The sequence below is a fragment of the Gracilinanus agilis genome, chromosome 3 (genome assembly GCF_016433145.1).
Source record: "Gracilinanus agilis isolate LMUSP501 chromosome 3, AgileGrace, whole genome shotgun sequence".
Classification (NCBI taxonomy): Eukaryota; Metazoa; Chordata; class Mammalia; order Didelphimorphia; family Didelphidae; genus Gracilinanus; species Gracilinanus agilis.
Window position 1 is genome coordinate 128,687,490 of NC_058132.1, and position 27,328 is coordinate 128,714,817.

The 27,328-nt window shown below is 37.9% G+C and overlaps 3 protein-coding genes across 3 annotated transcripts in view; 2 read left to right on the forward strand and 1 right to left on the reverse strand.

Moving 5' to 3' along the window:
• The window catches only part of SUPT20H (SPT20 homolog, SAGA complex component), a 46,245-nt gene extending 46,026 nt beyond the window's left edge, over nucleotides 1-219 (forward strand). Inside the window, exon 25 of the mRNA XM_044668252.1 lies at nucleotides 63-219. Coding sequence (XP_044524187.1) covers nucleotides 63-206 — 144 coding nt within the window. The 3' untranslated portion in view covers nucleotides 207-219. The remainder of the gene's footprint in view (nucleotides 1-62) is intronic.
• A 422-nt stretch (nucleotides 220-641) lies between these two features.
• On the reverse strand, nucleotides 642-14,967 carry EXOSC8 (exosome component 8). The gene is made up of 11 exons (XM_044668254.1): nucleotides 14,906-14,967; nucleotides 14,088-14,124; nucleotides 13,697-13,760; nucleotides 12,526-12,599; nucleotides 11,717-11,762; nucleotides 5,787-5,892; nucleotides 5,656-5,701; nucleotides 3,438-3,534; nucleotides 1,697-1,817; nucleotides 1,080-1,186; nucleotides 642-765 (listed from the first exon to the last, which is right to left on the reverse strand). The coding sequence occupies exons 1-11, from the start codon at nucleotides 14,920-14,922 to the stop codon at nucleotides 650-652; spliced, it is 831 nt and encodes a 276-aa protein (XP_044524189.1). The 5' UTR covers nucleotides 14,923-14,967; the 3' UTR covers nucleotides 642-649.
• A 1,136-nt stretch (nucleotides 14,968-16,103) lies between these two features.
• The window catches only part of ALG5 (ALG5 dolichyl-phosphate beta-glucosyltransferase), a 56,996-nt gene continuing 45,771 nt past the window's right edge, over nucleotides 16,104-27,328 (forward strand). Inside the window, exons 1-2 of the mRNA XM_044668253.1 lie at nucleotides 16,104-16,216; nucleotides 23,912-24,083. Coding sequence (XP_044524188.1) covers nucleotides 16,136-16,216; nucleotides 23,912-24,083 — 253 coding nt within the window. The 5' untranslated portion in view covers nucleotides 16,104-16,135. The remainder of the gene's footprint in view (nucleotides 16,217-23,911; nucleotides 24,084-27,328) is intronic.

Here is a 27,328-nt window from a genome sequence, read left to right on the forward strand (position 1 = left end):
CACCTGTCCATACCTACCTAAATTTAACATAACTTGAATTTTTTTCCTTCCCCCTTTGGCAGCAGTTGCGATTCTTACAGCATCAAATGGCTATGGCAGCAGCAGCAGCAGCAGCACAAACAGCTCAGCTCCATCGGCATCAACATACAGGCAGCCAGTCAAAAAGTAAAATGAAGAGAGGCACGCCAACCACTCCAAAATTCTGAGTCTCGCATTATTTAGGGTTTTTTTTCTCTTTAAAAAAAGAGCATTGAATCAAAGGGTTCTTCTGGGTTTTTATTTCACTTGCTTTTGTTTTGTTGGGTTTTTTTAAGTGTCAGTATTTTACATGGCTAGAGTGGGGGCAGAAGTACCAAGTTAATATGGGAACCCAATTGTGGTTTAAGATTTTTTAAATTAGGGAGTTCATCTAACAAACTAGGGTTGGTTTTCTTAAGTCACAGCCTTTTAAAACAGTTGTTTTACTGTGCATTTTTTTCCATTAAGGAATACTGTATATAGTATAAGGAGGTGGCCTAAGAAATTCTAGGGGGGAAAAAGGATTTTGTAAATGTAGTATTGATATTTGTTTATTTAGTATAAAAGATTTGTGAGCACTGTAACAAATACAATTTTTACAAATCCATTTTGAAAAATATGTGCTGGCTGTTTATTTTGGTTTCATACTCTTAATTACTTCATCCATCAGTTTCTTTACTTCTTTGTGTCTTGTAACTGCCCGACTCATACAGTCCTGAAGTTTAGCTCCAGTTAGCCCACTTCCACCTGAAAAGAAATTTTATATACTAAACTGGTTATTTTAATTTTTCCTATTCATGCTAATTTTAAACAAAATACAACTACCTGAAAAAACATAACATGGAAATGGAAGAATATTTTATTGTCCCACTAGGCTATGACATACAAGAATGCTAAAAGTAGTCTTGTTCTGTAGAGAATCTGAAGTAGGAAAGAGAGAATGACAGTCACTAAATCCTGATGAACAAAACCATATTTTTCTTAAAGATACAGTGTTAATGCATGATTAAGCTAATATTTAAGGGTAGGAATATTTTTAGATCTGAAGTAAAATAACATGCCTGGTTTGTGAAGACAACAAAGCTTGCCTTCTTCATCCATTACGACTGTTAAGGTTCCTGTTGCCAGATGTTCCTCTTCTCCAGTAGGGTCAACTATAAGTAAAGTACTATAGAAAACAAGATTAACTAATTCTTTGCAATTCACTTTAACACTCAAAACAAACATATTCAGAAGGGAACAGGTTCAATTAATTGAGACTATTTGAAATTTCAAAATTACAAAGAACAAAGGGGACAGAAATTCCAATCATCCCTATGAAAGTCGTGTAGTGAAAGAGAATTAGGTTAAGTCCTAGTTTTATAATGCTTTATTATATGATCTTGGGTGACATTAAAGCTTTCTAAGCCCATTGTTTCATCTATAAAATGGGTATAATTTTTGTGCTTCCTACTTGAAGATTGAAGACAAAATGAAATAGTATGTGTAATTTCTGTTTAGCCAAAAACAGTTAAAAGCAACTTGGAAACCTTCAATCTATATTTGCAAACAACAAGGATAAAAAATTATTGATAAATGATAACATTGAAGCAGTTTTCCCCAAAATAAAAGTTTCTCCCATGTAAACCAAGAAGAAAAGAGTGTATATTTAAAACATTCTACTACCTTATTAACTTACTCATCAAATATAGCAAATGATGTGGCAATTGGATGTGTTCTAATATTCAAGTGACTTTTCTTTTTTAAATTAACTTCAGCTAAACCAGTTTCTTCATTAATAATAACTGCTGGTAGTTGTACTGCAAAAAGACAAATAATTATTAGTCTCTAAAAGGCATCTGAGTTGTAAAGTACTCTCATTAGCTAACCCCAAATAAAATTTTCTTTCTTCCCATCTCAGTTTTATCAGAAGCAATCTTAACATATAAAATATATCTGAATTTCTCTTAAAATTAAAATAAGTACAGATGTGAATCTTTATTACTGTCACATAAAATAAGATGTGAAGGCAGAGGTAAAAGATTTATGTGGATACTACCAACATGCAAAATTAAGCATAATTCATGCCCATAGACCTTTCTACAGAAAACCTAAATAAAGCCATTAACTATTAATTTAATAAATGTACTAATTAAATCTGCTTTTGACAGCTAATTCCAGTTAGCTTACTGTAATATATTGGTAGGGAGGACCAGCTCTGGTAAATGTTACTAATTGGCCCCAGTTAGTCAGCAGGAGAGAGGTCAACATGTTATGGGGGAAAGAGGGGAAGGAGTCTGTTACTCCCTGAAGCCAAATTCCTCTAGCAGCAAACTTGTATAAAGAAACAAAGGTGGGTGGAAAAGAAAGAATACCAAGCTGCTTCAAAACAAGATCCCCCCCCCCAGCCACCATGCCATCTGCTTAAGTTAAGATAAAGATTCCCCCCCAAAGTAAATTGTTTTGGCAGGGGAGATTGTGTCTCTGATCTGGGTAGATGGATTCAGCAGTTAATAACATGGCAGTATATAAAAGACTTTGAAAGTATGTGAATGAGGAACTTCCCATTTTTTGAATTTGCAAAAAACAATGTCATCTGTTCCTAGGGGGTACAATTTAGCCAATTACTGGATGCAAAGCAGCACACGGTAGTATAGTAGGGGAAATAACATGAAGCGTAAAACACTAGAGGAGCTATATCACCTGGGTTTGAAGCCCAGCTCAGATAGTTTATAGCTGTGTCCTAGGAAATATGACATCAACAACCTCATGTAAAATGGGAATAACCAGGGGCAGCGGGGTAGCTCAATGTATTGAGAGCCAGGCCCAGACTTGAGGTCCTGGGTTCAAATCTATCCTCACTCTTCCTGGCTGTGTGACCCTAGGCAAGTCACTTCACCCCCATTGCCTAGCCCTTACCACTCTTCTGCCTTAGAACCAATACACAGTATTGATTCTAAGAGGTAGGTAAGGGCTTAAAAATAAATAAAATGGGAATCACCAACTCTTCAAAGGATTCCAAGAAGTGTTTTGTACATCTTAAAATGTCATAAATGTGAGATGTTATACAGAACTGTGTAGCGCCTTTTCTTAAAGGTTTATAATTTTAAGTTCACAAAATATTTTTTCTAACAGGCAAAACCAAAACACAAGGGACAGTATGAGTAAAACTAATTTTTTATGTAATTTTTGTACTCAAATTACTATTGGTCACAAAACTGAATTTTAATTATAAAAACAAAACCAAATAACTATAATAAGATATGTTTCTCTTAATACCATTGCTAAATGTGACTTCAAATTATACCATTTGTTTGCAGTAGCTGAAGATGTCTTAACAGCAACACATGCTTGATTATTCAATTACCAGTCAGTTTACTTACCAGTTGGAATCCTATTACTGAGGTAAGTCTATAAACTTTGTTATTTAGCTCACTTACCATTTTTTAAAGCTGCTAACAAAGCAAATGTGCAGGCATCCAAAATGTTCCCATCATAGTCAAGGCATATGAGATCACAATATAGAACCCATGCAAGCTAAAAAAAAGTTTCCACAGAAAGAGCCTTTTACTGGATATAACGATAGTAAAATTAATTTGTATTAGCAGGAATCTCAAATCCACAGTCTGGAAACTACTTACCGTCCAAATCATAAACTATATAGCCTTTCATCCCTCTGTTAAGAGGAATATGTAAGTCCAAGTAGTAGAGTAAGTTATGAAAGTTTAAAACAAATATGCAACTTGAATTTGGGGTTATATGAATTTTTCCTTAATGAGTATCACCAGTGCTTGAGTTTACCTTCAGAAATTCTCTGACATCTTAAAATGAACTCAATTTTAGATTAAACATTTTCCCACAGAAATTTTATTTTCTGTAATAGTAGTTAGGCTCTTTGATATGAATACCACTCATTTTCATTGGCTTAACTACGATTCATAGCAATGTTCCTATGAGAAAATGCATAACAGAATTCAAACTACTTGCACACTTAAGAACACTTCAGAAACATCCTTTATTTAGCTCTAGGCTATCCCTCAACCTCATCCCTTGCCCTCAGTCCAGTCAGTTGCCAGATCTACTTATAAAACATCTTTTGCCTCCTTACTCCTTTTCCCACTCCTGGACAACACCTAGTTTAGGTCTTTACCTCTCACCCAGACTTGCACAATAAGTTTTCCCCCCCCTAACCTTCTCTTAGAATTGACACTAAGTATTGGTTCTGAGGCAAAAATCTGTTGTAAGGGCTAGGCAGATGGGGATAAGTGACTTTCCTAGGGCCACAAAGCTACAAAGTATCTGAAGCCAGATTTGAGGCCAGGTCCTCCCAACTCCAGACCTGGTGGTTTTTCCACTTTGCTACTTTGCCACTCCTATAAACTTTTAATCTTCCTCCCAGGCTCTCTATTCTTTAATCTGCTCTCTAAAGGACTTTATGAATAATCTTGAAAACGCTAGTTTGACCATATCACTTTCCTATTCAAGAAGTTTCTGTGACTTCCTATAGCCTCTAGAATAAAACAGAAACTCCTCAGCTTTTCATTGGAAGCCCTTTTCACAATGTAGCTTGTTGAATTGAATTTACAAAGGTAATAAAAAAATTCTCAATGTGGGAGGAAAGGTGGATAATGGTGCCACTGGCAGAAACAAAAGTGAAATAGAAGAAAATGCTTTTTGCTGAACACAGATTTCCAGTTGTTGACTGAATATCTCAGGGGAGATATCTTCTGAAGGGTTAGGGATGTATGAATAAAAATTTGGGAATTATATGCAGATAAAATGGTACATAATTGAAATTTAAGGAGTGAATCTGAGATTTCTAAGGGAGATTGGATGTAAAGAGTCAGGGACAAAACACTGGAGGAACATTGTAGTAGGCACAAACTTACTAGTGCAAAAAGGAAGCATGGTAAAAAGCATAAGAATTAGATCCTGTCAAATGTACTGTCTCTGAAGTCAAGGAAAGAGAAAATATCTAGTAATAGGTTGGTTAGTATCAGTAATTAGAAACATATGCAACTTGGGGTTAGGATTTAAGGTTGAAGTGGTCCTATTTTAACCTAAAAGGAATTTGAAATAATGACTTTACATGCTGGCTTAAAAAAGGTACTACAAGAATCATTACTTATTTCAATACTTCAGGGATCCATAATTTCAACAGTGTAGGTAAACCCTCCACCAATGTAAAACAAAAGTCCCTCTATGCCTTCACAAACTTATAATTTAGGGAATTTCTGTGACCAAAAAACAGTTCATCATTATCTGGTGGCCAAACATCTACCCCTTATGCTGATTTCTCAGCTTAGGCTGATAAAGCTACTGAAAAGGCATGTGCTCTGTTGATACAGCTTCTAAAAATTCAGGGTTCCCTGCCACCAAATAACCAATGGATTAGGCACTGGTAGAAATATAATTTAAGTTTTAAAAAAGCAGTACCTTTGCCAATGTAAAGCAATAGATTAAATAAGTAGTATGCTTCTCAGATTTTTCAATGATGTTTATTTTCTAAGATTTATCATATTCTACCCAAAACATGCCAGAAGGATAACACAGATTGTGGTGGCTTTATATTCCACACATATGCCCCTCCCCAAACAAAAACAAAAACCTACACTATTTTATATACCCACTCACTATTCCTCCTTACTCTTTTCTTACCTTTCCATGAGAAATACACAAATCTTCCTTCTGTATTATCTGTGAACTTGATCAAAGAGAGAAAGTCGAGTGAATTATAAGCGAAAATTAAATTTAAAGTCATTGATGCTCAAATTATTGGAATGTCTTACTTTTCAATCACATCTGCAATGAACTGACTAGCCACTTGGGCCTCTTCCCCAGGAGGTCCAGAACGAAATCTTGATGAACACAGAGGTGGTAGATCCACATTTGGAACTGTTTAAAAAAAGGGGGAGTGGGGAACCACTCTACAACTATGAACTCAAAAAAAATCACATACCAAAACTTTTATTAAGTGCTTCTTTGGATACATTTTCAAAATGGCATACTCTATTTTTAACATTTTAAAATAAAAAGTTTTCAGTCATTTGTAAGTACAACAGTGAGTTTAGAGATCTTGTGGTCCAGGATATTCCTGCTCAGATATGAGTTTATTATAACGAGATGACCTTTGAGATTCCTTCCAACTTTCAGACTTATAAGTCTGTCTGTGGTAGATTGGCTTGGGAATTACCAAGCAATCTGAAAAAGTCCAAGGGGCTGAAGATGAGGATATGTATTCTCCTTATACTAAATAACTATCAACTTCATCCAAGAACATTTTAATTAAAAGTTAAAAACTATACAAGGTAAGAGCAAAGGTCAATCCTTGTCATATCACAGTGACTGAGAATACTGACCTTAATTTCAGGACCCTTTAAATTAGGAGGGTGGTTTAGTTAAACATTTCAAATTACATTACCTATTAGTCTACATAAAGGTGTTTTCTCTAACATTTAAAGTACTCTTCCATAATACTACTATTTTACTAGTCCATACACACCATAAGGGAAACCTATCTTATATGCACTAATACAAATCCTTCCCCAAATTCTTTTAGCTTCTCCAAAACAAATGTCTCCACCAAAAGGGTTTCCTTTATCCTGGAAATTCTTAATTGGCTCTTTTACCTGTTTTGCATGTGTTGATTCTTAACATGAAAGCAGGGAAATAAACACTATAGGAAATGCATATTAGCCTAAAGAATGTTCCTAGAAATGGAGAAAAACTAAATCATATATATATACAAAAATATCTTTCCACCAATTTCATTCATGTCACAGCCATGATATTCATGGCCTCAATTGTTTTTAATAAAGATTACAAAAAGTCTTTCCCTCCTCACAAACTTTTTATGATGATATAATATGAAAAAAGATTTGCAAACACTTTTGAAATAGGTAAACTGTATAAATAGTGTAGCATAGTGGAAAGAGCACTGGACCTGGAATCGGGAGACAATTAAAAATCAACTCCCACTCCTAACATTGCTAGCTATGACCATGGGCATGTCACTAACCTGAGACTCAGTTTCTTCATCTGTAAAATAGGCATAATAAAAGAAGTACCTACTTCACAATATTATTGTGAGGACCAAATGAAATAATATGTAATGTGCTTTGTGTAACAGTACATGTTTTTACATATGCAATTCTATGTATTGTTACATAATAATAACTGTGACATAAAAACTTCATTGTTGACAGGTACAAAAGATAATGACGAGTTAAATAACTGAACATAGAGATAAATTATCTTAGTTCATAATTATACAAAGAGGCATAATATTACTAAGACATTACATTTAAAATGCAGCTTGACAAATTAATAATTTTAAGTTAGAATCTACGAAAACTTCAGAAAGTGCTAAAAATCTGGTTAAGATGATAGTACACTGTATGTAGTTAGAGCTGGCTGAATAAATCCAAAGAGTAGAAATGAATGGATCAATGAAATGTCAGCTTTGAGACAGATGCCACAAAACTGTATCCTTATTCCTGTGCTGGTTAACATTCATTTCCTATGACTTGAACAAAGGCATAGTTGGCATGCTCCTCAAATTTGCAGATGACCCAAATGCTGCAATAGCTAACATGTTAGACAATATTAAGAATCTGAAAAAAAGCCTTAACAGGCCAAAATTATGGGTTGGCTACGTTTATTAAGATCAAATCTAATAGTAATCAATGTAAAAGCCTTACACAAGTTTCAAAATAAGTATAATAATGATAAAAGTATTTATAGAGAGAAGTTTATATATTAAATAGACCCAGGGGGTTAGTGGTCTAAGAGCTCCTCAATCACCAATGAGAAAGGGCACCCAGTTCAATCTATTAAGCATAAGAAAGGCATAATACTAGGTATTGGAGAGCAAAGGCAAAATAAAAGCACAATCCCTGCCCTTCAAGACCTCACATCCTTGAAGGGATAGCATAACAGAAGTATTTTCAGGAAGAAGAGAGCAATAACAACTAGGGGAATTAGGAAAGGAAGTAGAGAAGGTAGCACCACAGTTAAGCCTTGAAACAAGTTAGGTATTCTTAGATGCAGTAGTAAGGTAGAAGTGAATTACAGGTATGCAAGACTGCAAATGCACAGAAGTAGGAGACAAAGCCAGGTTTGCAGAAAAACAAGTTGTATGCAAGGATCAGAGAAAGTGGGTGACTAGGTGACTCGGTGGATAAAATACCGAAGTCTTGGGTTCAAATATCCCTTCTGATACTTCTTAGCTGTGACCCTGGACCAGTTATTTAGCCCCAGTTGCTTAACTCTTCATTCTTGGAGTCAATATTGCATCTAAGACAGAAGGTGAAAGTTTTAAAAAGAGAGAGAGAAAAAGGATTCATGCAAAGGAGTAATCAGTTTGAATATAGACTAGAGCCAAAGTGTAACATTTAAAGCTAAGAGGTTTGTTTTTTATCCTAGAGACTATAGAGATGCCCTGAAGATTCTTGAGTCATGTGATATGATCACATCTGTGCTTTAGGAATGTTACTTGTGACAATTTTGTAGAAGATGATAATGAAGAGAAAAACTGGAAGGAGAGTCCCTTAACACTCCTGCAGTAGTCTAGAAAAGAAGCTCTTTGAATTGTGAATGGCAAAGAAGCCCAAAAAGCTAATGCTGCACCAAAGGAAGCAGATTTTAGTTGGGGAGGTGGGAGGTTGAGACAGTCAGTCTCTGCCTTAGGTTCTGTTTTGGGCTCCATACTTCTTTTGGAAAGACAATTATAGTGTACAGAGGAAGACTTTAAAAAGTGGACACTGTGCCATTTATTAAATCAACTGAAAGAATTGGAAGTGTTTCTCTTTTTAAAGAGAAGATTCATTGGGAATATGTGGTCCTATCACATAAATGGGGTATATTCTACTTGGGCCCACAGGGCAAAACTAAGAGGAATGGGTAGAAGTTGCAAATTTTAGCTTAATATGGGGAAAAACTTTCAAACACTTAGAACTTTCCCAAAATGAAATAGGCTGACTCTGAAAATCAATAGAATCTAACTCTCAGAAAGTCTTTAAGAGACCAAGCTGGGGGGCTCAGTAGGATTGAAAGCCAGGCCTAGAGACAGGAGGTCCTAGGTTCAAAATCTGACCTCAGACACTTCCCAGCTGTGTGACCCTGGGCAAGTCACTTAACTTAAGTCATTGCCTAGCCCTTACCACTCTTCTGCCTTGGAGCCAATATACAGTACACATTATTGGCTCCAAGACAGAAGGTAAGGGTTAAAAAAAAATAGCTGACCACTTGTTGGGGGTGTTATAGAAGGGATTGGTCACAAAGATGAAAAGGTCATAAACCTTTCCAACTCAGTGATTCTGAACATGGCCATGATAAATTAATAAGCATCTGTTAAAAAAAGCTACTTCTCAAATGTGATATTAGCTTTTTAATCATTCTGCCTTTGTCCAATACATAGTCCTGCCCTATAACAAAGTATTTGTGATCGTTCAGGGAATAAAGGCTTTGGAGGGGGTTCAAGATTGCCTACACTATATATTAAATTTCATTCCAAAGATAATACTCGAGTTGCAAAACATACTTTAGTGTACAAAAAGAAATGGGCATTATTATTGCTAAGGAGCTAAAACAAGTAATTGCAAAGTAGTCAGAGTTGCTAAGATTATTCAAATACCCAGGTGAAACATCTATAAAAGGGGAAGATTTGCCAAAATTAAATAAATATTTCTGGGCACTTGACAACATAGGGAAGCTATGTGGTGCAGTGAATTGAGTGCTAGGCCTGATATCAGAAAGGCCTTTCAAATTCAGCCTTAGACACTTATTATCTCTGTGACCCCTGGGTAAGTCACTTAACTTTGCCTCAGTTTCCTCATCTGTAAAATGAGCTGGAGAAGTAAATAGCAAACCATTCCAGTGTCTTTCCAAGAAAATCCCAAATGGGAACACAAGAGTCAGACATGACTGAAAATGACTAAACCACAATAAGATACTTGCCAGATAGATTCCTATCTTAATAACTATAACTTGTTACAATAACTATAAACTCAATAACTGTAACTATCTTGTTAGAAAGATAATTTATCCAACAATCTCTTGATGCAACTAGAGATATACAGTATTATGCCTACCTTCAACAACTGTTATGAGGAAAAATAAGATTTAAGTATAAGTTAGCAGCCAGGTTGTTAGGTCAAGCCTGCTAGGTCAGAAGGAGATTGGGGTGTCTCACTGCAGGGTCCTCTTCGGCTCCAGCGATGTTCACAGCTTTCCAGGATCCACAGCAAATAATCCACAAAGAGGTAAAGTCGGGGAGCTGAGCTAGTCTGGTATGTCCGCCGACCAGAACTGCAGATGGTTTCAGCAGGAGATAATCACTTTTCTGGGTTCTTCACTTCAAGCAGCCAAGTTTGCACCCAAATGCCATCAGCTACAACCAGAGTCTCTCAGAAAAAGATCTCTTCACTTCACTGTTCCATGCTTGGAACTCTCTGTCACTTGCCTGACAGAACTGGCTGCTAACTTATACTTAAATCTTAATTTTCCTCATAACACCATGAACTTCATTTTAGTGTTTAGCAAAAGATCCATTACTGAACAAGCTGAAGTTTTTAAGTGGAGAAGTCAACTTTAAAACCTAAATCTGTTTATTACAGTGCTAGATCAATAGTTCTCAAAAGTATATGTCTGGGGAACCACTCTCCCCCTCTTTCAGGAGGCCCTTGAGGTCAAAACTATGTTCATGAGATATTTTCATTTCTAATGTGGTATCAATAGGCATAATTCAAATAAATGAAAGTAAGAGTGAGTGAGTGAGTGAGTGTGTGTGTGTGTGTGTGTGTGTGTGTGTGAGTGTGTGTGTGTGTTTTCTGTTTTTAAGAATATAAAGGGGTCCTGAGACCAAAGAGTATGACTGCTTCAGAACATGAAAGTAAAGCAAACTCTTGATCGGACTGAAAACAGGAAATCCTCCACCTCATAAAAGTTAATTTACAAATAATACATAATGGGAATAATTAGTGTTCTTATTTATTCCTCTGCATGCCAAATGGATTTTAATTTTCGTGTACTGTATTTTAATGAGCCTGGTATGGTCACCAACATAAATCATAACCCTTTTAAAATTCTTACTAGGCTGTCTTAATGAGTTGGGGCCAAAAAAAAATCTATCAACTTGTGGCTAGCATAACAATGAAGACTCCAAACTTTGCTAGGCTAGCTTCTGGAAATCAAACATAAAGTTGTTCTCTATACTCATATCTAACACTTTCTTCAGACTGATAGGACAACCTTATTGTTTAGTCATTTCCAGTCATGTCCAATTCTTCGTGACCTCTTTTTGGATTTTCCTGGCAAAAATACTGGAGTGAAATTTGCCATTTCCTTATCTAGCTCATTTTACTGATGAGGAAACTGATGTAAACAGGGTTAAGTGACTTGCCTAGGATCACACAGCTAGTAAGATCCTAGAATCTGCCCTCTTGTTAAAATGAGGCATCAGAGAAAAACTTTAGGATGCGTTATGTGGTATTAAATTCACTCCACTATTTTTATCTCATGTTTTTTTCCACTAACTAATAAGGTTAAGCAGAATACTTTCTAGGAATATCATTCTTTGATATATGAAGGGATATGTTTATAGTTTTTAAATTTGCCAAAACATTTTCTTTATTCCAACATATATTTGACTTAGCCTACCAGTACTCCAAAACTAAATGACATACCAAATTAGTATTTTTAAAAACAAATTTTAACTTACCAATATAACCTTTATTGAGTGAATCTACTGGGGGTGCTGCAAACTCCTATGAACAAAAAACAAAAGAAGTTTCCCGCATTTTACTAAAGGAAATTTTTAAAAGAGAAAATTTATATTGCCGTTCTAGAAAGACACTACCATTTAAACTATTTTCTTTTGTATAGCCTAGATTTTCTATCATGTTCCATTCAAAATAAATAACCTAAATGTAATATAATTCTTACTACAATTTCATCTTATCAGTAGGCTTACTTTAAGGATCTAAATGTCTCAAATAATTTTTAAAATTTGAAAAAATTTAAAATGAATTCCAATTTTGATGCATCTAATTTTAATTCATGTATAATTAGTGTCATTACTGAACTTTGTTTCTCTGGTCTTTGTTACAATCAACTCTATTACCAATCCTTAAATTGTTCTTTAGAAATAAAAATGAGAACTTTATAAAAATGCTACTGAATTTTCTAATCAACTGCAGTGTCATAAGACATTCATTACAATCTAAAAGAGGAATTAGAAGTATCATGGCATAAGGATAGGAAGCTTCCCTGATAGTAAGGAAAACCTGGGTTAATTCTAGCATTTGATAACCTGACGCTGTCATCTTGGTCAAATTACTTAACCTCTCAGTATCCAAGATAAGTCTCCAAGCCTCTAAGTTGTAGAGGAGGTGCCAGTCTACTTACTAGGAGAGTTTCATCACTAACAGTTCCCTATACTGATGAACTCAGGTCTGGTTTTAAAAAAAAAAAAGATCACTGAAATTAATTTGGTAACTCTTTTAGATGATTAAATGAAGAAAGACCTACCGCTTTAACTCCACAAATTACTGTTGTATTTCCCAACTTCACTAAAGCAGAACCATCTGCAGTAGTAATTGAACCTGATATTTAACAAATTAAAAAACTTATTAGAATACAAAAATCATCTTACCAGTAATTATAATCAACTTTAATGTTTTTCACCTCATGACTTTACACATTTTTGGAGGTTGTAGAGTCACATTAGTAAAATTTTGCCTCTACTTTGCCTCATGGGTTGGTGCATAGAAAAAAGTCTAGTACTATCTAGTCATGTCGAATTCAACCAACATTTATACTGTGCCAGATGCTAGAACATACAGACACAAGCAATGCCTGTTTTGAGGTACCTATATTCTTGGAAGGGGACACAACTTGTATACTGATAAGTAGAATACAAGGCAATTTGAAAAGTGGGAGTATCAAAAAGAACTACATATAAGGTAGCATCTGAGATGAGTCTTGGAGAAAGCTGGAGAGTCTGTGTAGCTAAGATAAAAAGGAAATGCATTCCAAGGATAAGAACCAGCATGTAAAAAAAGCACAGAGATGGAATGCAGAGTTTGAGGATCAACTAAGGCCAATTTGGTTTGAATGTGAAGTTATATAAAGGGAAATAATATGAATCAGAATGGAATGGTAGATGTGGTGGGCTTCAAGTGCCAGGCTGAAGAGTTTATATTTATCTATACTGGAAGCTACTGAAGGTTTTTGAACAAGGAACTGTCAAGTGTATTATAGACAAATGGTTTGAACTTAAACAGATTATTTAAACTTGCAATCAAATAACTACGCTAAAGATAATTTCATTACAAAATATTTTTAATCTTTTGATTATTGGATCTGGATGCTATATATTGTTGGAAACGGACTGGAACTTAGCAATACGTACAGAAATTTTTATTGTACCTACACTTGTTACAGTAAGATTTGCTTTATTCCTAAGAGAACTATATTTCCAATGCCACTTCTTACTCTCTCTAGCCTTTCACAAATAATTGAATCATAAATTTTAGCCTGGGCAAACTATTTATGATGGGTAAATAGGAACAAAATAATGCTTGTTAAAAAAAAGTTCTAAAAAAAAACAAAGAACTTATCACTATAATCCAAAAGGCATTACATATAAAATAGGTTTTGTACTACAGCATTTCCTTTCTTTTTTAGGGCATAATCTTACCTATATTGACAGTAGTGGTTCTGAATTCTCCAAGCTCTCTTCCATCTGGACGGCAGTTCTCTTTCTAAACAAACATGATTCACATACGTTTAACAGGCCTACAGATATATAATTCCTTCACACTTCTTTAAATCATTTTGTGTAAAACTAAAGACTTGACTGAAAATTTGGTTTAAACTAAGTGATGATATAAACAAATAGAAGGCATATCAAGAGTTTAATTCCTGGCTTTATCACAAACAATGCAGTATTACATTGACAAGTCACTTAACTAACATCCCTAGGCCTCAGTTTCTTCATCTATATAAATGTGGGGACTAAACTAGATGAACTGAGATTTCTTCCACTTCTAGATTTGTGATTCTACTTGTATACAGTTGCTTTTACTTACCAAAAATCTCCTATAATACTCCAGTGGTTCCACTGTTCTGAAACAAATGATTAAAAATAAAATTCATTCTTAAAGATTAACAAGAATCCTAGAAAACATTTTGCAAATTATCTAGTCCAGCTCATTCATTTTGACGTTATAATAAGTGTCTGTAAATCTGCAAATCATTTAACAACCAAATTATCACTTTCCAAGCATCACAAAACACTGTTTTTGCACTTTCCGCTCCAGGACTCCTCCCGGGCCCCTAGCTTTGTTTCTTTAAACATTTACAGATTTGGCCAACAGTTACATTGAGGGCTGGACTTTTTAACTGTAGTAAAAGAAGCAAATACTGTTATAGTTTTGTTTATATCACATGCCCAGCCCATTTTTGGATCCGATGCTCGTTACTTACTTGCTGCAGGGCAACAAGTGCCGAAGACTCCCCTCGGAAGCGCGGTAAAGACGCAGGTGGGAAGAGTGGGGGCAGGTTAAGAACTTCCGCCCTACCCCCCTCCGCCCTGAGCTGACCACCCCGGTCCAGGGCGCGTAGGGGACCTCGCTGGCCTCTTTCCAGGCCAGAGGGTCAGGTTAATCCGCACAGCTACTGTCCCTGAAGCCCGACCTCCCTCCCCCAGAACCTCTGCTTTAGGAAGGGGAAGCGGGACCTCAAAGGGGGAGAAATGGGGGGCGGGGCTCTGAGGGCCGAGAGCAGCCCACTTGGGTGAGTTGCGGGGCCCAGCTCTCCGCCAGCCATCGCCCCAATAGCCCCTGCCGCGGACTTCTCCCTGTAATCCTTGCCGCCCCTCCAGGCGCAGTCCCCCGGGGAGACTCACTTGAATCCAGCCGCCATGTTCGACGCGTCCCACGTGCATCGCGTCGTTCTACCGCCCCACTCCTCCTTCAGCGCCCGCTCCGCCTCCGCACTTTCGACACGGAGTCCCTCAGCCCTAACCTGTCCTAGGACAGGAAAAGTTGAGGAGGGCTATGAGGGTGAGCTGCTAGCCATATGGACCTGGAGCACTGAGCGAAGCGATGTCATCTTTGTTTTTCTTTGGTCTTGAATTTTAGCGAATCTCCGTTTGGGGAAATGGAGAATATGGACTCGGGAAAACAGGCTAAATTGGTGTCTTCCCGACACTGCCCCCTTGGGAGTTTGTTTGTGGGGAGCGCACCCGGGCGTGGTTTGCCTAGATTTCCAGTTCGGGAGCTGGGGACAACTTTTGAATATATGGTCTCGGTAGAAAAGTTTGCAGTCTATAGTCTTGAAGGGAGGACTTGGGCGGGGCCCAGTGCAATCACCATATGATCTCGTCTTTTGCTTCCCCCCACCCCCCTCCTCCTTCCTTTTTGTTGGTGTAAGATTGGGAGGTTTTCTTCCCCTAGGCCTGCGAAGTCCAGCGCCTGGTGGGACGAGTGGATTTTTTGCTGTTTGCAGCCACCCAAGCATAAGATGCGCCTTAAGTCACGACTAAGTGACAGCAAATATTTGTACACTTTTGGCTTGTGTGCGTGTGTGCGTGCCCCCTCCTCCCCCCCGCCCAGGGAATCCATTATACATCATATAAAAGAATCACTTAATTTATAAAACTTTTTTGGAGATGGACCAAAATAGCCCATCTCTTGAAAGACTCGTTCCTGGGAGTAAGACGGAGCATGACTGGGGCACAGGATTAGGTCTGAAGAGAAAAGGAGACTATTCTTTTCCCCCAGGAATTTAGACTCTAACAAAGGAAAGCTAACTGATAAGAACCGAAGAAGTTCCCCAGAAAAGATTACAAAGAATACTCTCCGGAAAGTAAATTCTTGAGAGGGGCGGGGCGAGAGGCAAAGGCTGTACTTGCGTGATGGGAGTCGGTCTGTCAAAGCGAGGCTCGCAGCGGCGCGTTACCGGCAGGCGGCGCTGTGAGAGTGGACCGGGAGCCGGACTAAGGCGAGGTGTCCTTCCCTACGCGGGAGGCGGGGCGCGGCCGCAGCCATACCAGCAAAGTGGTCGGTGCTTCCGCTTAGGTGTAGGCCCTGGATAGGGCCAGATTGAGCGAAGCCGTACGCACTGGTGATGGAGAATGGGGCTCCTCCTGGAACAGCTGTGGCTGCTCGTGGTGGCGCTGGCGCTCGTGGCCGCGGCGCTGATTCTGATGAAGAAGGTGAGGGTCTGGAACCTTGGCCCAGAGGGCCCCCTTTCCCCTAGAACCATCACCCCCACCCTCGGGGCCCCTGCGCTCTCTGCTGACTTTCCCCTTCAGGCTTCAGGTCTCCGACCCACGCCCTTGTCTCTGGCCTACTCCGCAAGGCAAGCATCCTTGTCCTTTAGTTCTCACCCTAGTCCGTAGTTAGAGCTGGAAGGGAACCTGGGGCTAACGCCCTTATTTTACAGACGGGGAAACTGAGACTTAGGGAGGGCATTTTAAGACTCAGTCTTATTTTCAGACCCGGGATTTGAATCCAGTCTCACTGCCTCCACATTTGTGCCCTTTCCACCCCACCATACTGCTTCACCCTTGGGGTCCTGACCCTCTCCCTCGCCACCCCCCAGTCCTCACAGAAGCTTTAACTTGACTGTAGCTTCCTTACCCTTTGCTGCCATCCCAACCCCTCAGCCTACATTTCCCACCAGTCTTCTCATCATACTTTCTATTCTGGATCCTGTGACCCTGAGATATTTCCTCTTCATTTCTTCAACTCCATTATGCTCCAGTCTTTCCACTTTATTTGCCGGGGAGAGAGAAAGTGGTGATAGGGCAGTGCCAGATGTAACCTCTTAATAATAATTTAAGGAGCGATAAATGAATAAATAAGCATACAAAAAAGCTCCTCTGTGGTAGGTAATGTTCTAAGAGAGAAGAATGAATGAATGAATGAAGATTAAGCCCTATCAGAAGCAAGGGTTAGGGTTGCATTTAGACTCTACTGGGTTTGGAGTTATGATGTCTCTCAGTCATGTCCAGCACTTCGTGACCCCATTTGGAGTTTTCTTGGCAAAAGTTTGCCATTTCCTTTGCCAGCTCATTTTATAGATGAAGAAACTGAGGCAGACAGAGTTACAACATGCCCAGGGTCACACAGCAAGTAAGTGTCTGAGGTTAAATTTGAATTCAGGTCTTCTTGCATCCAGACTTGGCACACTCTCTTCTTCACTTAGCTGCCTTCTGATAGAATATTTACTGCCAATAAATTATGAAGAATTAATTTTTTTTTAATTTAGAATATTTTTCCATGGCCACATGATTTTCCTCTTTCCTTCTCCCCTCCAGAAGCTGACAAGCAGGTCTACTGGGTTATACATGTATCATTGTTCAAGACCTATTTCCATGTTATTCATATTTGCAGTAGGGTGATCTTTTTAACATCAAAACCCTAATCATATCCCTATCAACCATGTGATTGATCATATGTTTTTCTTCTGCATTTCTGTTCCCACAGTTCTTTCTCTGGATGTGGATAGTGTTCTTTCTCCTAAGTTCCTCTGAATTTCCTGGATCATTGCATTGCTGCTAGTAGAGAAGTCCGTTACATTCGATTGTGCCATTATGTATCAGTTTCTGTGTACAATGTTCTTCTGGTTCTGCTTCTTTCGCTCTGCATCAATTCTTAGAGGTCTTTCCAGTTCACATGAAATTCCTCCAGTTCATTATTCCTTTCAGCACATTCCATCACCATCATATACCACAGTTTATTCAGCCATTCCCCAATCGATGGACACCCCAGTTATGAAGAATTTTAAAAGATTTGAGTAATGCTCATATAATAGATGGTATAGAACTGAATCTTGCTAGAGAATAATATCCTAGGCAGTCTATGTTTAGCAAATGCTAAAAGCTTAGACTTCTTAGCTCTGTACTTCTAGTGCATCTTGGGAAGATTTCCTCTGTAGATGAAGCAATACCCATATTCTTGTTATGAGACTTGCCTGTATATTGTCTTGGGACTTGTATCTAGGTAAAAGATGAATTCTCGCAGATTGTATTGTTGAATCAAGCAATATTAAATTTTTCAGACAATTCAGCCATGTCTGTTTTGAAGGAAGGAAGAATCCAGTTTCTGTCCCACTCTCCAAATTGAAACTCAAAACATTGAAGAATTAAATTTAGCAACCATTTATCTTACATATTATAGATGTTATATCCTAAGAAAACAAGGGGTTGGGGATCAGCTTTATTACAAAACTATAATAGTAACTGGGTCATAAAAGCCAAGATATTGCCTCAGATACTGACATCTGGAAAGGCACTACTTCTTTCTTCCTCAGATTTCTCCCTAGCCCTGTGCTACCTGAGGAAGGATCCCAGGGAGACAACGAAGGAGCAGGGTAACTAGCTGGAGAAATGTGTTGTAGGAGAAGAGGAGTTTGTTCTCTTTGGCTCCTGCTGCTGGGGATCCTTCAGTTGATGGTTGAAAAGGCAATGGGCCCAGGAAAGGGCAAGGGAGCAGGATTGCTGGTCTTGCAGGAGATGATATGACAGGTACCTGCAAGTCCCAGAAACATGATAAGCTTGAGATGTCTAAAACTGAACTAGATATCTTTCCTCATAAACATTTCCCTCTTCAAATCTGCTTTAAGTTAAAGATATCCTTGTGGTTTCTCAGGTTGCCATGTCACCTCCCTTGATCCCATATATCCAATCAGTTGCCAGATACTGCCTTTTGTACCTTTACAACATTTCTCACATCTGACCCCTTTACTCAGCTACCACATTCATGTATCTTCTAGATATCTTCTCATATTGCTTTTGTGTTATGCTACTTATAAAATTTAGCTTTCTTGGAAAGATGGTGCTTTTTCTGACACTTTCTAAATCTGGCTGTTATTTCTCTTACAGTCCCTGACAAGAAGAATTGGCAATTCCTTTCTCACTCGTGCTCTCTCTGCCTTTATCACTAAACAAGCACCTCTTAAGTTTTGTTCCACCATCTCTTACCTTGTGGCTAACATCTCTGGAACTCCCAAGACATTCTTCTTTTTTCCTAATAAGTTCAGTACTTGGCTTATAGTCATCTTCATCCTTATCTTAAGACCCTCTTCTAACATAACTTCCCTGTTCTGCCTCATCACCCATGGTCTGTCTCTATTTTTCTTCAGCTATTTTACAGAAATATTCATACTTTAGCTGAATTTACTCCAGATCCAGAATCTCTTATTAAGGTTCTTCTCTCAAGGAGGTTATCTCCAATTGGGAAACTTACATTCAGTCCATATAAGAATTTGCATAGATTAAAGTAGATAAACTTTCAAGCTGTACAAACAATATGTTTAGGTCATTATTCCTAATCAAATGATCAAAACAAATCTAGACAAAACTAATTTTTTCATCAATTATTTATAAGGCCTCTGTTCTGCACACTTCATTGTAGGTACTGATGTCGTGGTCTGAAAGCTCATTCATGAATCAGTGGTTACCACTGAGACAGTTGAAGCAACAGCATACTTAGTAGAAAGAGCATTTGTTCCAGGCATCAGATCACATAAATTCAGATTTCACTTTTGGTACTACCTCTGTAATCTTGGGCAAATCATTTAACATCCTGGGGTCTAGTAGATGTTTTGGGTGCCACTAGATGGAAATGCAGGTGAGAATGAATGGATCGTGTACAAAGACATGGAGATGGATTGTTATGTATGAGGAGCAGCAAGTAGGCCAGTTTTGCTTAGTAGATAAGTGGGATTATATATATACATATATATAGTTAGATATGTAAGTGGAGATTATATGAGGAAATATAGTCTGGAGTTAGATTGTGAAAGGCTTTAAATACCAAGATCAAGAATTTACATTTTAACATAAAGACAGTAAGAAGCCATTGAAGATTTTTCAGTAGTGGAATGATATGGTCAGGTCTATGTTTTAGGAGCTTTATTTTAGAAATAATTGTGGAAGATGAATTGAATAAAGGAGAGACAGGAAGCAGGAATTCTATATAGGAAGCTATTGCAAAAGTCCAAACAAAAGGTGATAGATAGGTATAGCAAGTAGGGAACAGATCCCAGAGATTTTGTTGACACAGAAATGAGAAAATTTGAAACTAATTGGATGTGAGGGAAAGGAAGAGGAAGGAATGACTCTGGATTGTGAGAAGTAGGGTGGTGCCTTTGACAGAACTAGTAATGTTCAAGAGAGGTGAGTTGAGGTAGAAAGGAGAGAAAAATACTGAGTTTTAATTTGGACATGCTGAGTTTGAGATGTCAATGGTCATCTAGTTCAAATTGTCTAGAAGGCTATTGATATTATGAGACTGAAGCCCAAGGATGAAGTTATAGATCCAGAAGTTACTTGCACAAAAATTATTAGTTGAAACCATGGAAGTCGATTAAATTATTGAGAGAGAAGAGGAGAAACCCCAAGAAAGGGTCTTTGGGTGCAACCACTGTTAGAAAGGGGAACATGGATGACAATACAGGAAAGGAGACTGTGATAAAGTAGTCAGATGAATAACAGTAAGGAAAAAAAAATACCAACATCATAGAAACCCAGGGAGGAGGGTATTTCTGGCTATCCAGAAAGGAAATGGTCAGCAGTATGACATGTTTCAGAGAAGCCAAGAAGGCTAAAAACTTAGAAAAGGCCACCTGGTGTGAAAAATTAAGGAGGAGGAAGAATAAAAAATGACTCCAAGTTTCAAGCCTAGGTTCTTAGTATGATAATGCCAACAACAAAATATTAAGGGGACAGGTATTCAGGGGGATTCAATAAATTTAATTCAGTAAACCTATTGAGCAGCTCCTATGTGTACTCTACTGAACTCTGGGCATACAAAAAGAAATATGAGCCATGAGAGCGGGTGGAAGGATAAACAAATAAAAATCATGCAAGAGTTAGAGTAGATTAGTACAAAAATGATTTCCAGGTGATATGGGCTGACAGTGAAGGATAGTAAAAGGAAGAGGATCCTCATACTCTATAATTTTGCATTTCTTACTAGTTAGCACTGACTAAACATCAACTGCAAAACTTGAGCATTTTGACCATTAGTCAAGCATGAATTGCAAATTGATCAGTTATTCCCTGTACTGGATCTGTAATATTCAATATCGAGCATTAGCTCTGTATTAATTACTTATATTGTTCTTAGAACTGTAAGACATAATTATCTACAGTGGTCCTCCAGTGTACTGCAAAGGACCCCCAGCACCATTTCTTTATTCTAGAAGGTCAGCAAGACCTCTCCCACAATGACAAATGATGACAATGTGGACAATGGGAGAACATGGAACCTGCACACTGGAGACTCTGGCATTCCAAAAGAATCCCTTAAACTTGCTCATGCTCCTTATTCCCTATGACAACAAATCCTAAAACATACCTCCACCTCTGAATTTGGCCATACCTATCTTCCAGGGTTTTCAGGAAAGGTGAAGATTTCTTTGGGATGGGAGATGACAAGCTCCCAGACCCCTATAAATATGCTAACCCTGATCCATAGGATGTGGAAGCTGTCACTCTACAAAGTAAGCAGCTACTTTACAGTGGAAGCTGCCACCCTGGGCTTGTCCATCAGCCCTGCAGCTACCTAAGTAGCTCTCAGATTACTCCACCAGCTATTAGACTATTACACTACAGTAAACCACTTCTTCAAATAAAATTTTCTTACTTCTGAATTGAATGGGGTTTGAATCTCCTATTCTTATGGCTAGATCCTGCTATAAACTTGGGTATGTTTCTTCCACAACACAAGCAAAGGACCATGAGAAATTTGAGAAGGAAGGAGTGCATTTTCAGTAATTCTACAAGCAAGACAGGAATCAGAGAAGATTTTAGGGAGAAGTTGACATCCAAGGAGATAGATATTAGAGGAAGAGGATGTACTTCATTCTTTTTTTTTTAATTCTTTCCTTCTATCTTGGAATCAATACTGTGTATTGGTTCTAAGGCAGAAGGGTGGTAAGGGCTAGGCAATGGAGGGGAGTCAAGTGACTTACCCAGGGTTGTACAGCTAGGAAGCTTCTGAAGTCAGATTTGAACTCAGGATCTCCCATCTCTGTGTCTGGCTCTCAATCCATTGAGCCACCCAGCTGTCTCCAAGAGGAGGTACTTCAACAGGTGGGAATGGTTAGAGGAGAGAAAAGAGAATTCTGGGTATGGGGGTGGCATGAGCAAGGGCACAAAATAATTCCATTTAGCTGAAGCATAGATTACATGAAAGGGAATGAGATCGGATAGGTAGATTGGAGCCAGATTATAGATAGACTTGAATTCCAGTATTAGAAGAGAGTCACTCAAGCCTCCCCCACCCCATTTTTAAACATAAGAGTATTATAGTATAGCATTAGAAAGATCACTTAGGCAGTGGTGTAAAGAATAGATCGGAAAGAAGTTAACCTCGTGACAAAACCAATTACAACAAATGAGTAAAGGAGAGAAGACCTAAGTTAGGTCCTTGTTGTAGAGTAGAGGACAGGCCAAATGTAAGAAATGCCCTGGAAATTAGAAATGACAGGACTTGACATTTATATATGTAGGATAAGGAGCAGGGGAGAATCAAAGATGACTCCCAGGTTAGAAACTTAAGAGCCTGGGGAAATGTTGGTGATAGGGTTACAGTTGTTCATTGAACCCAGCTATTGATAAGGAATAGAAGCAAAAAAATGAGGAGGAAAGAGGAGACATTGCTGGGTAAGATACTTAGAATCAGCAGATAGAATTCACTTTTAGGCTGAAAGAGCTAGAGGTAGAAAAGAACTAGAGTAGCAATAGCAGTGTCCAAAGGAAAGGGGATGTCATCAAGAACAATTCTTTTGGATGGTAGCAGCAGCAGCAATGTATCTCCAGCACTTTGGGGTCTCCATAATTTCCTCAGTAGCTTGGAGGTGCAATGGATGGAATTTTGGATCTGAACTCAAGAAGACCTAGGTTCATTTATATACTTGGACAAGCCATTTAACTGCTCTCTGCCTCAGTCTCCTCATCTGTAATGGAAGTAATAATAAAAGCATAGGGTTTTTTGTGAGGATAGAATATTTTAAAAACACTTCACAGAATTCCTCTGTACCAGCAGCAATACAATGACCCAGGACAATTCTGAGGGATTTATGGTAAAGAAAGCTACCCACATTCAGAGGAAGGACTGCAGGAGAGGAAACATAAGAAAAACAATTGTTTGAACGCATGGGTCGGGGTGGACATGATTGAGGGTGTGGACTCGAAACTACCTTCCAATGCAACTACCAACAATTTGGAAATTGGTCTTGATCAAGGACACATGACAAAACTAGTGGAAATGCGCATCGGCCATGGGTGGGGGGGGGGAGGTACAGGAGGGGGGATTGAAGGGGAAAGGTGGAGCATGAATCATGTAACCATGTTAAAAATGAATATTAATAAATGTTAAAAAAAATAATCAAATAAAGCATTTTTCTCCATTGTAGAGGAAAAAAAAACACTTCACAAATGTTAAAGCACTCTAAATGTTAGTGCTTATTATTATTGTTATTATTTTTAAAGAATCCCAAAGTGGAGGCCAGGCTATATTTTGGTTTTCTATGTCCCAAGAGGATACTGGAATTGCGTAGTCATATTCTATAAAAATAGATTGTAGTGGGGCAGCTGGGTAGCTGGGTAGCTCAGTGGATTGAGAATCAGGCCTAGAGACCAGAGGTCCTAGGTTCAAATCTGGCCTCAGACACTTCCCAGCTGTGTGACCCTGGGCAAGTCACTAGACTCCCATTGCCCACCCTTACCACTCTTCCACCTATGAGCCAATACACAGAAGTTAAGGGTTTAAAAAAAATAAAAAAAAAATAGATTGTAAAAACTATATTTTAACTGTACTGAACTAACAAGAAAAGACCAACATGTATTTAACTGTATTTTAACATATATTTAACATGTATTTTATTCTACTTTTAGCTATCTTGTGTTGCCTTTCTCTCTGCTACCAAAATTCCAGACATTTACTGGCACAAAGAAAAGAATTTCTTTTTAAATGCAGCAGACAAGAAGGAAACTTTACCTACTATACATGACTCACCAACGAGGCAGTTATCCATTGTTGTGCCTTCATATAATGAAGAAAAACGGTGTAAGTACAATTTGGCTTGGGTAGCCGGGAAGGAGCTTGGGGTAGATTGTTTGTATCCTAACATTTGTACTAGAAGATTTCCAGAATGTCAGTAATTATTAGCAACTACAAAATGACTATTAAATAGTTCTGAATTTTTATAGGACATTTATTGAAATTATTTTTAAAGGATTGAGATTCTATTTGTTTCCATTTTCCTGTTCTCATAGTCAAATGAGCAATAAAGAAGGATTTGAATTGCCTCTCTATCTGTAACACTACTACACATATGGAAATAAGACTTGACACCTGCCTGCCTTTTAGAATCAATTACTTTAGTTAGGAACACTAAAAGTGAAACATTTGAATAATAATTGGCATAAGGACTAGGCCTTTGATTTCATTTGGTATAGGGAACTCCCTGGAGAGGAATCTCCCACTACCAACTCAGATCTGCAACTTATCTTAGTTGCTCAGAGCATTGAGACATTAGACTTTTTGTCCAGGATAATACAGGAGGGATGGTACCTAAACTCAAGTCTTCTTTGCCTTTGATAACAGCTCTCTTTCCACTATACCAAATTACCTCTCTTAAATAATAATGTAAATTAAAATTCAACTAACTCCTTTTAAACCTTCTTCTTTGTAAAAAACACTGTGCTAGACCAATATATTGTGTGTGTGTGTGTGTGTGTGTGTGTGTGTGTGTGTGTGTGTGTGTGTGTGTGTGTGTATAACATAGAAAGATAAGTTTCCTAGTGAGAAAACCAGTTTGGCTAGATTACAGAGTTGATCCTGGAGCCCACTGTCTAGCAGGATTGGACTTGATGAAATTGGCATTTTAGTAAAGTAACACTGATATCAGTTCAGGATAGATTGAAGGAAATTAAGGCCAGAGGCAGAAATACCTGTCAAAAAAACATTAAAATTTTGTAGTTACAAAATCATTAGTGCCTGGACTACAGTGATGATGGTTGAAGTAGAAATGAAGGGATTGGTATAACATAATAGAAAGAATAAGAAACAGCCAAAGATCATTTGATCAAGAAGTATATATTGAGCACCTTCATTATGCAAAGTGCTGGGCCTCCAGGTTCATAAGCATAAATCACCAAAAGAATTAGAGTACTTTTAATCAAAAGAAGAAAAGTACATTTCCAGGAATGGTGTTCTCATGGAACCATCATGTTTCCTACCAATTAATTGAATAAGGGAGAAAGTAGAAGCAGGACTTCTAATTAGGGAGCTATTGCCAAAGTCCAGTCAAAATGTAATGAGGGTCTGAACTATGGTAATAGATGGGAAGTGCTAGAGATGTCATAAATGTAGAAATGGGAAAATTTGAAACTTAATTGAATATGAAGGGGAAGGGAAAATGAGGAATTAAGAGTGACCTTGTATCTTAGAAAGGACAGTGGAGCCTTTGAGATGTTAGTTTTAAAATTAATATCTTCCACATTCTTATTTTCTATAAAGTTTATTAATAATCACTTGAAATAGAAAGGATAGATAAACGTAGATTTAAAGTCTCTTTCTTTAAAGTCTGACCACATGTAGCTCTTTAAAGTCTGACCTCATGCAGCTCATCCTGTTGGATTCTCCATCTGTGCTCCTGCTTGTTCCCAGAAGTAGTAAGCCCAAAAGACCCCCTACGCTCTGCCCACACCCTTTTTATCTACATTTCTGGACTTGGAGCTGGCATGCAAAAAATGGAATGAACAGGTAGGCAGTCCAGGAGGGGGAAGGGATGAAATGCCCTCTGCAAATCCCCGCTGTGATCCTTTGGGAGACTAGTCTCACCAATAGATCATTTAAACATCTTATACCTCTAAAACTCTTCTATCTAAAAGTACATACAATATTACACTTTCTAAGAGGGAGTTACAGTATTTAGAGATAAAAGGAAAAGAAAAGAAGAAAACAAAAATCAATGATAGACACATTGCCAAAATGCCAATTATGGGGCAGTCCCCTTTGGCATAAGAGTTTACATTCAGAATAAGTATGTTCAACCCCCTTCAGTTCGGTTCATTATATCTTAAAGTTCATGCTGGATCTTTTGATGCAGTGTGTGGCTTCTGCAGGCATCTTTATGGCACCTTCTTCAAAAGATGCGCTTTCTTGATTTGGGTTGTTGGCAGGTTTTTTCTCCTGAAATTTCTCCAAAGGATTTTACGTCTTGGATTTTAGGATAATTGCACAATCCCCCCTGAGGAGGGTGTTGACCAACACCAGAATAATCCCTAGGATACATGGCTGAGTTGAGGTATATGAAGCAATATCAAAAGAAAACCAATACCCCCCCCAAATTCCCAAATAAAAGAACAAAAATTAAATTCTGGTTAAAACATAATAAGAAAAATAATAAAGAAAAACATAATAATGATAGCCAAACTTCAGTACTTGACTGAGTATTTACAAGTAGTGTAGTACAAGGAGTCCTGCATCTTAACATATGTCAAGCTCCACAACCTCAAGTCTCATACTAGGTTCAAGTCCTTTTGTATTGGTGTAGAAGTTCAACAATCCTGCCTGGATTGGTTTGGTCCTTTTTGACCTTATGCTCCTAGGCACTGTGCAGATTCTCATTAATCCCATTGGGATTGGTTGGTCTCTTTGGCATTGTGCTTCTTGGCACTGTATAGTGGCTCTTTTGTTCCCTTCTTCTGGAATCAGACACAATCATTAATCACAGTCCCATAACATTTATCAATAAATGGCAGGTTTCCATAATCTAAAGCTTTTGGGTATGCATAGTTATTAAGGCTAATAGATACTGTACACTTATCTGTCAAGATCAAAAACATTAATACTGATTCCATGTACTTCAAGTAACTACAAAGGATAGGAAAAAAGAAAAAAATCAAATATCCTATTGCAAATATAAAAAAGAAAAATAAATTATTAAAAAATCATAATTTCATAGTTCACTGTATTAGCCGAGCAGAGGCAGAACACAAAGCTTTTTCAATCAAAAATGATATCTATTTCTTTTTTTAACTTGACCATGATCCACAGTGTGAGTGTGCATGATTTTTTCACCAGGTAAAAACCTTTTTAAAACAGTAGTACAGCAGCTAATACAGATTCTGAGAAGTGCCAAAATCCCCAAAATTATAAGAGCCCAGTTAATTGACAATAGCAAACAAACCCACTATCATTTCCCCAATGGATCACAGAGGGAATTGTGCAGAGAGAATTTCATCCCCTCCCCCACCTAGATTGCAGACCCAGTCCATCCCATTCTCTACATATATAAAAAGGGT

Coding starts and splice junctions, on each gene's coding strand:
- EXOSC8 (XM_044668254.1), bottom strand. Junction 11,763..12,525: donor TAATTTGTGGAGTTAAAGCG/GTAGGTCTTTCT, acceptor TTTTGTTCATAG/GAGTTTGCAGCACCCCCAGT. Junction 1,187..1,696: donor TCATTTGCTATATTTGATGA/GTAAGTTAATAA, acceptor TGTTTTCTATAG/TACTTTACTTATAGTTGACC.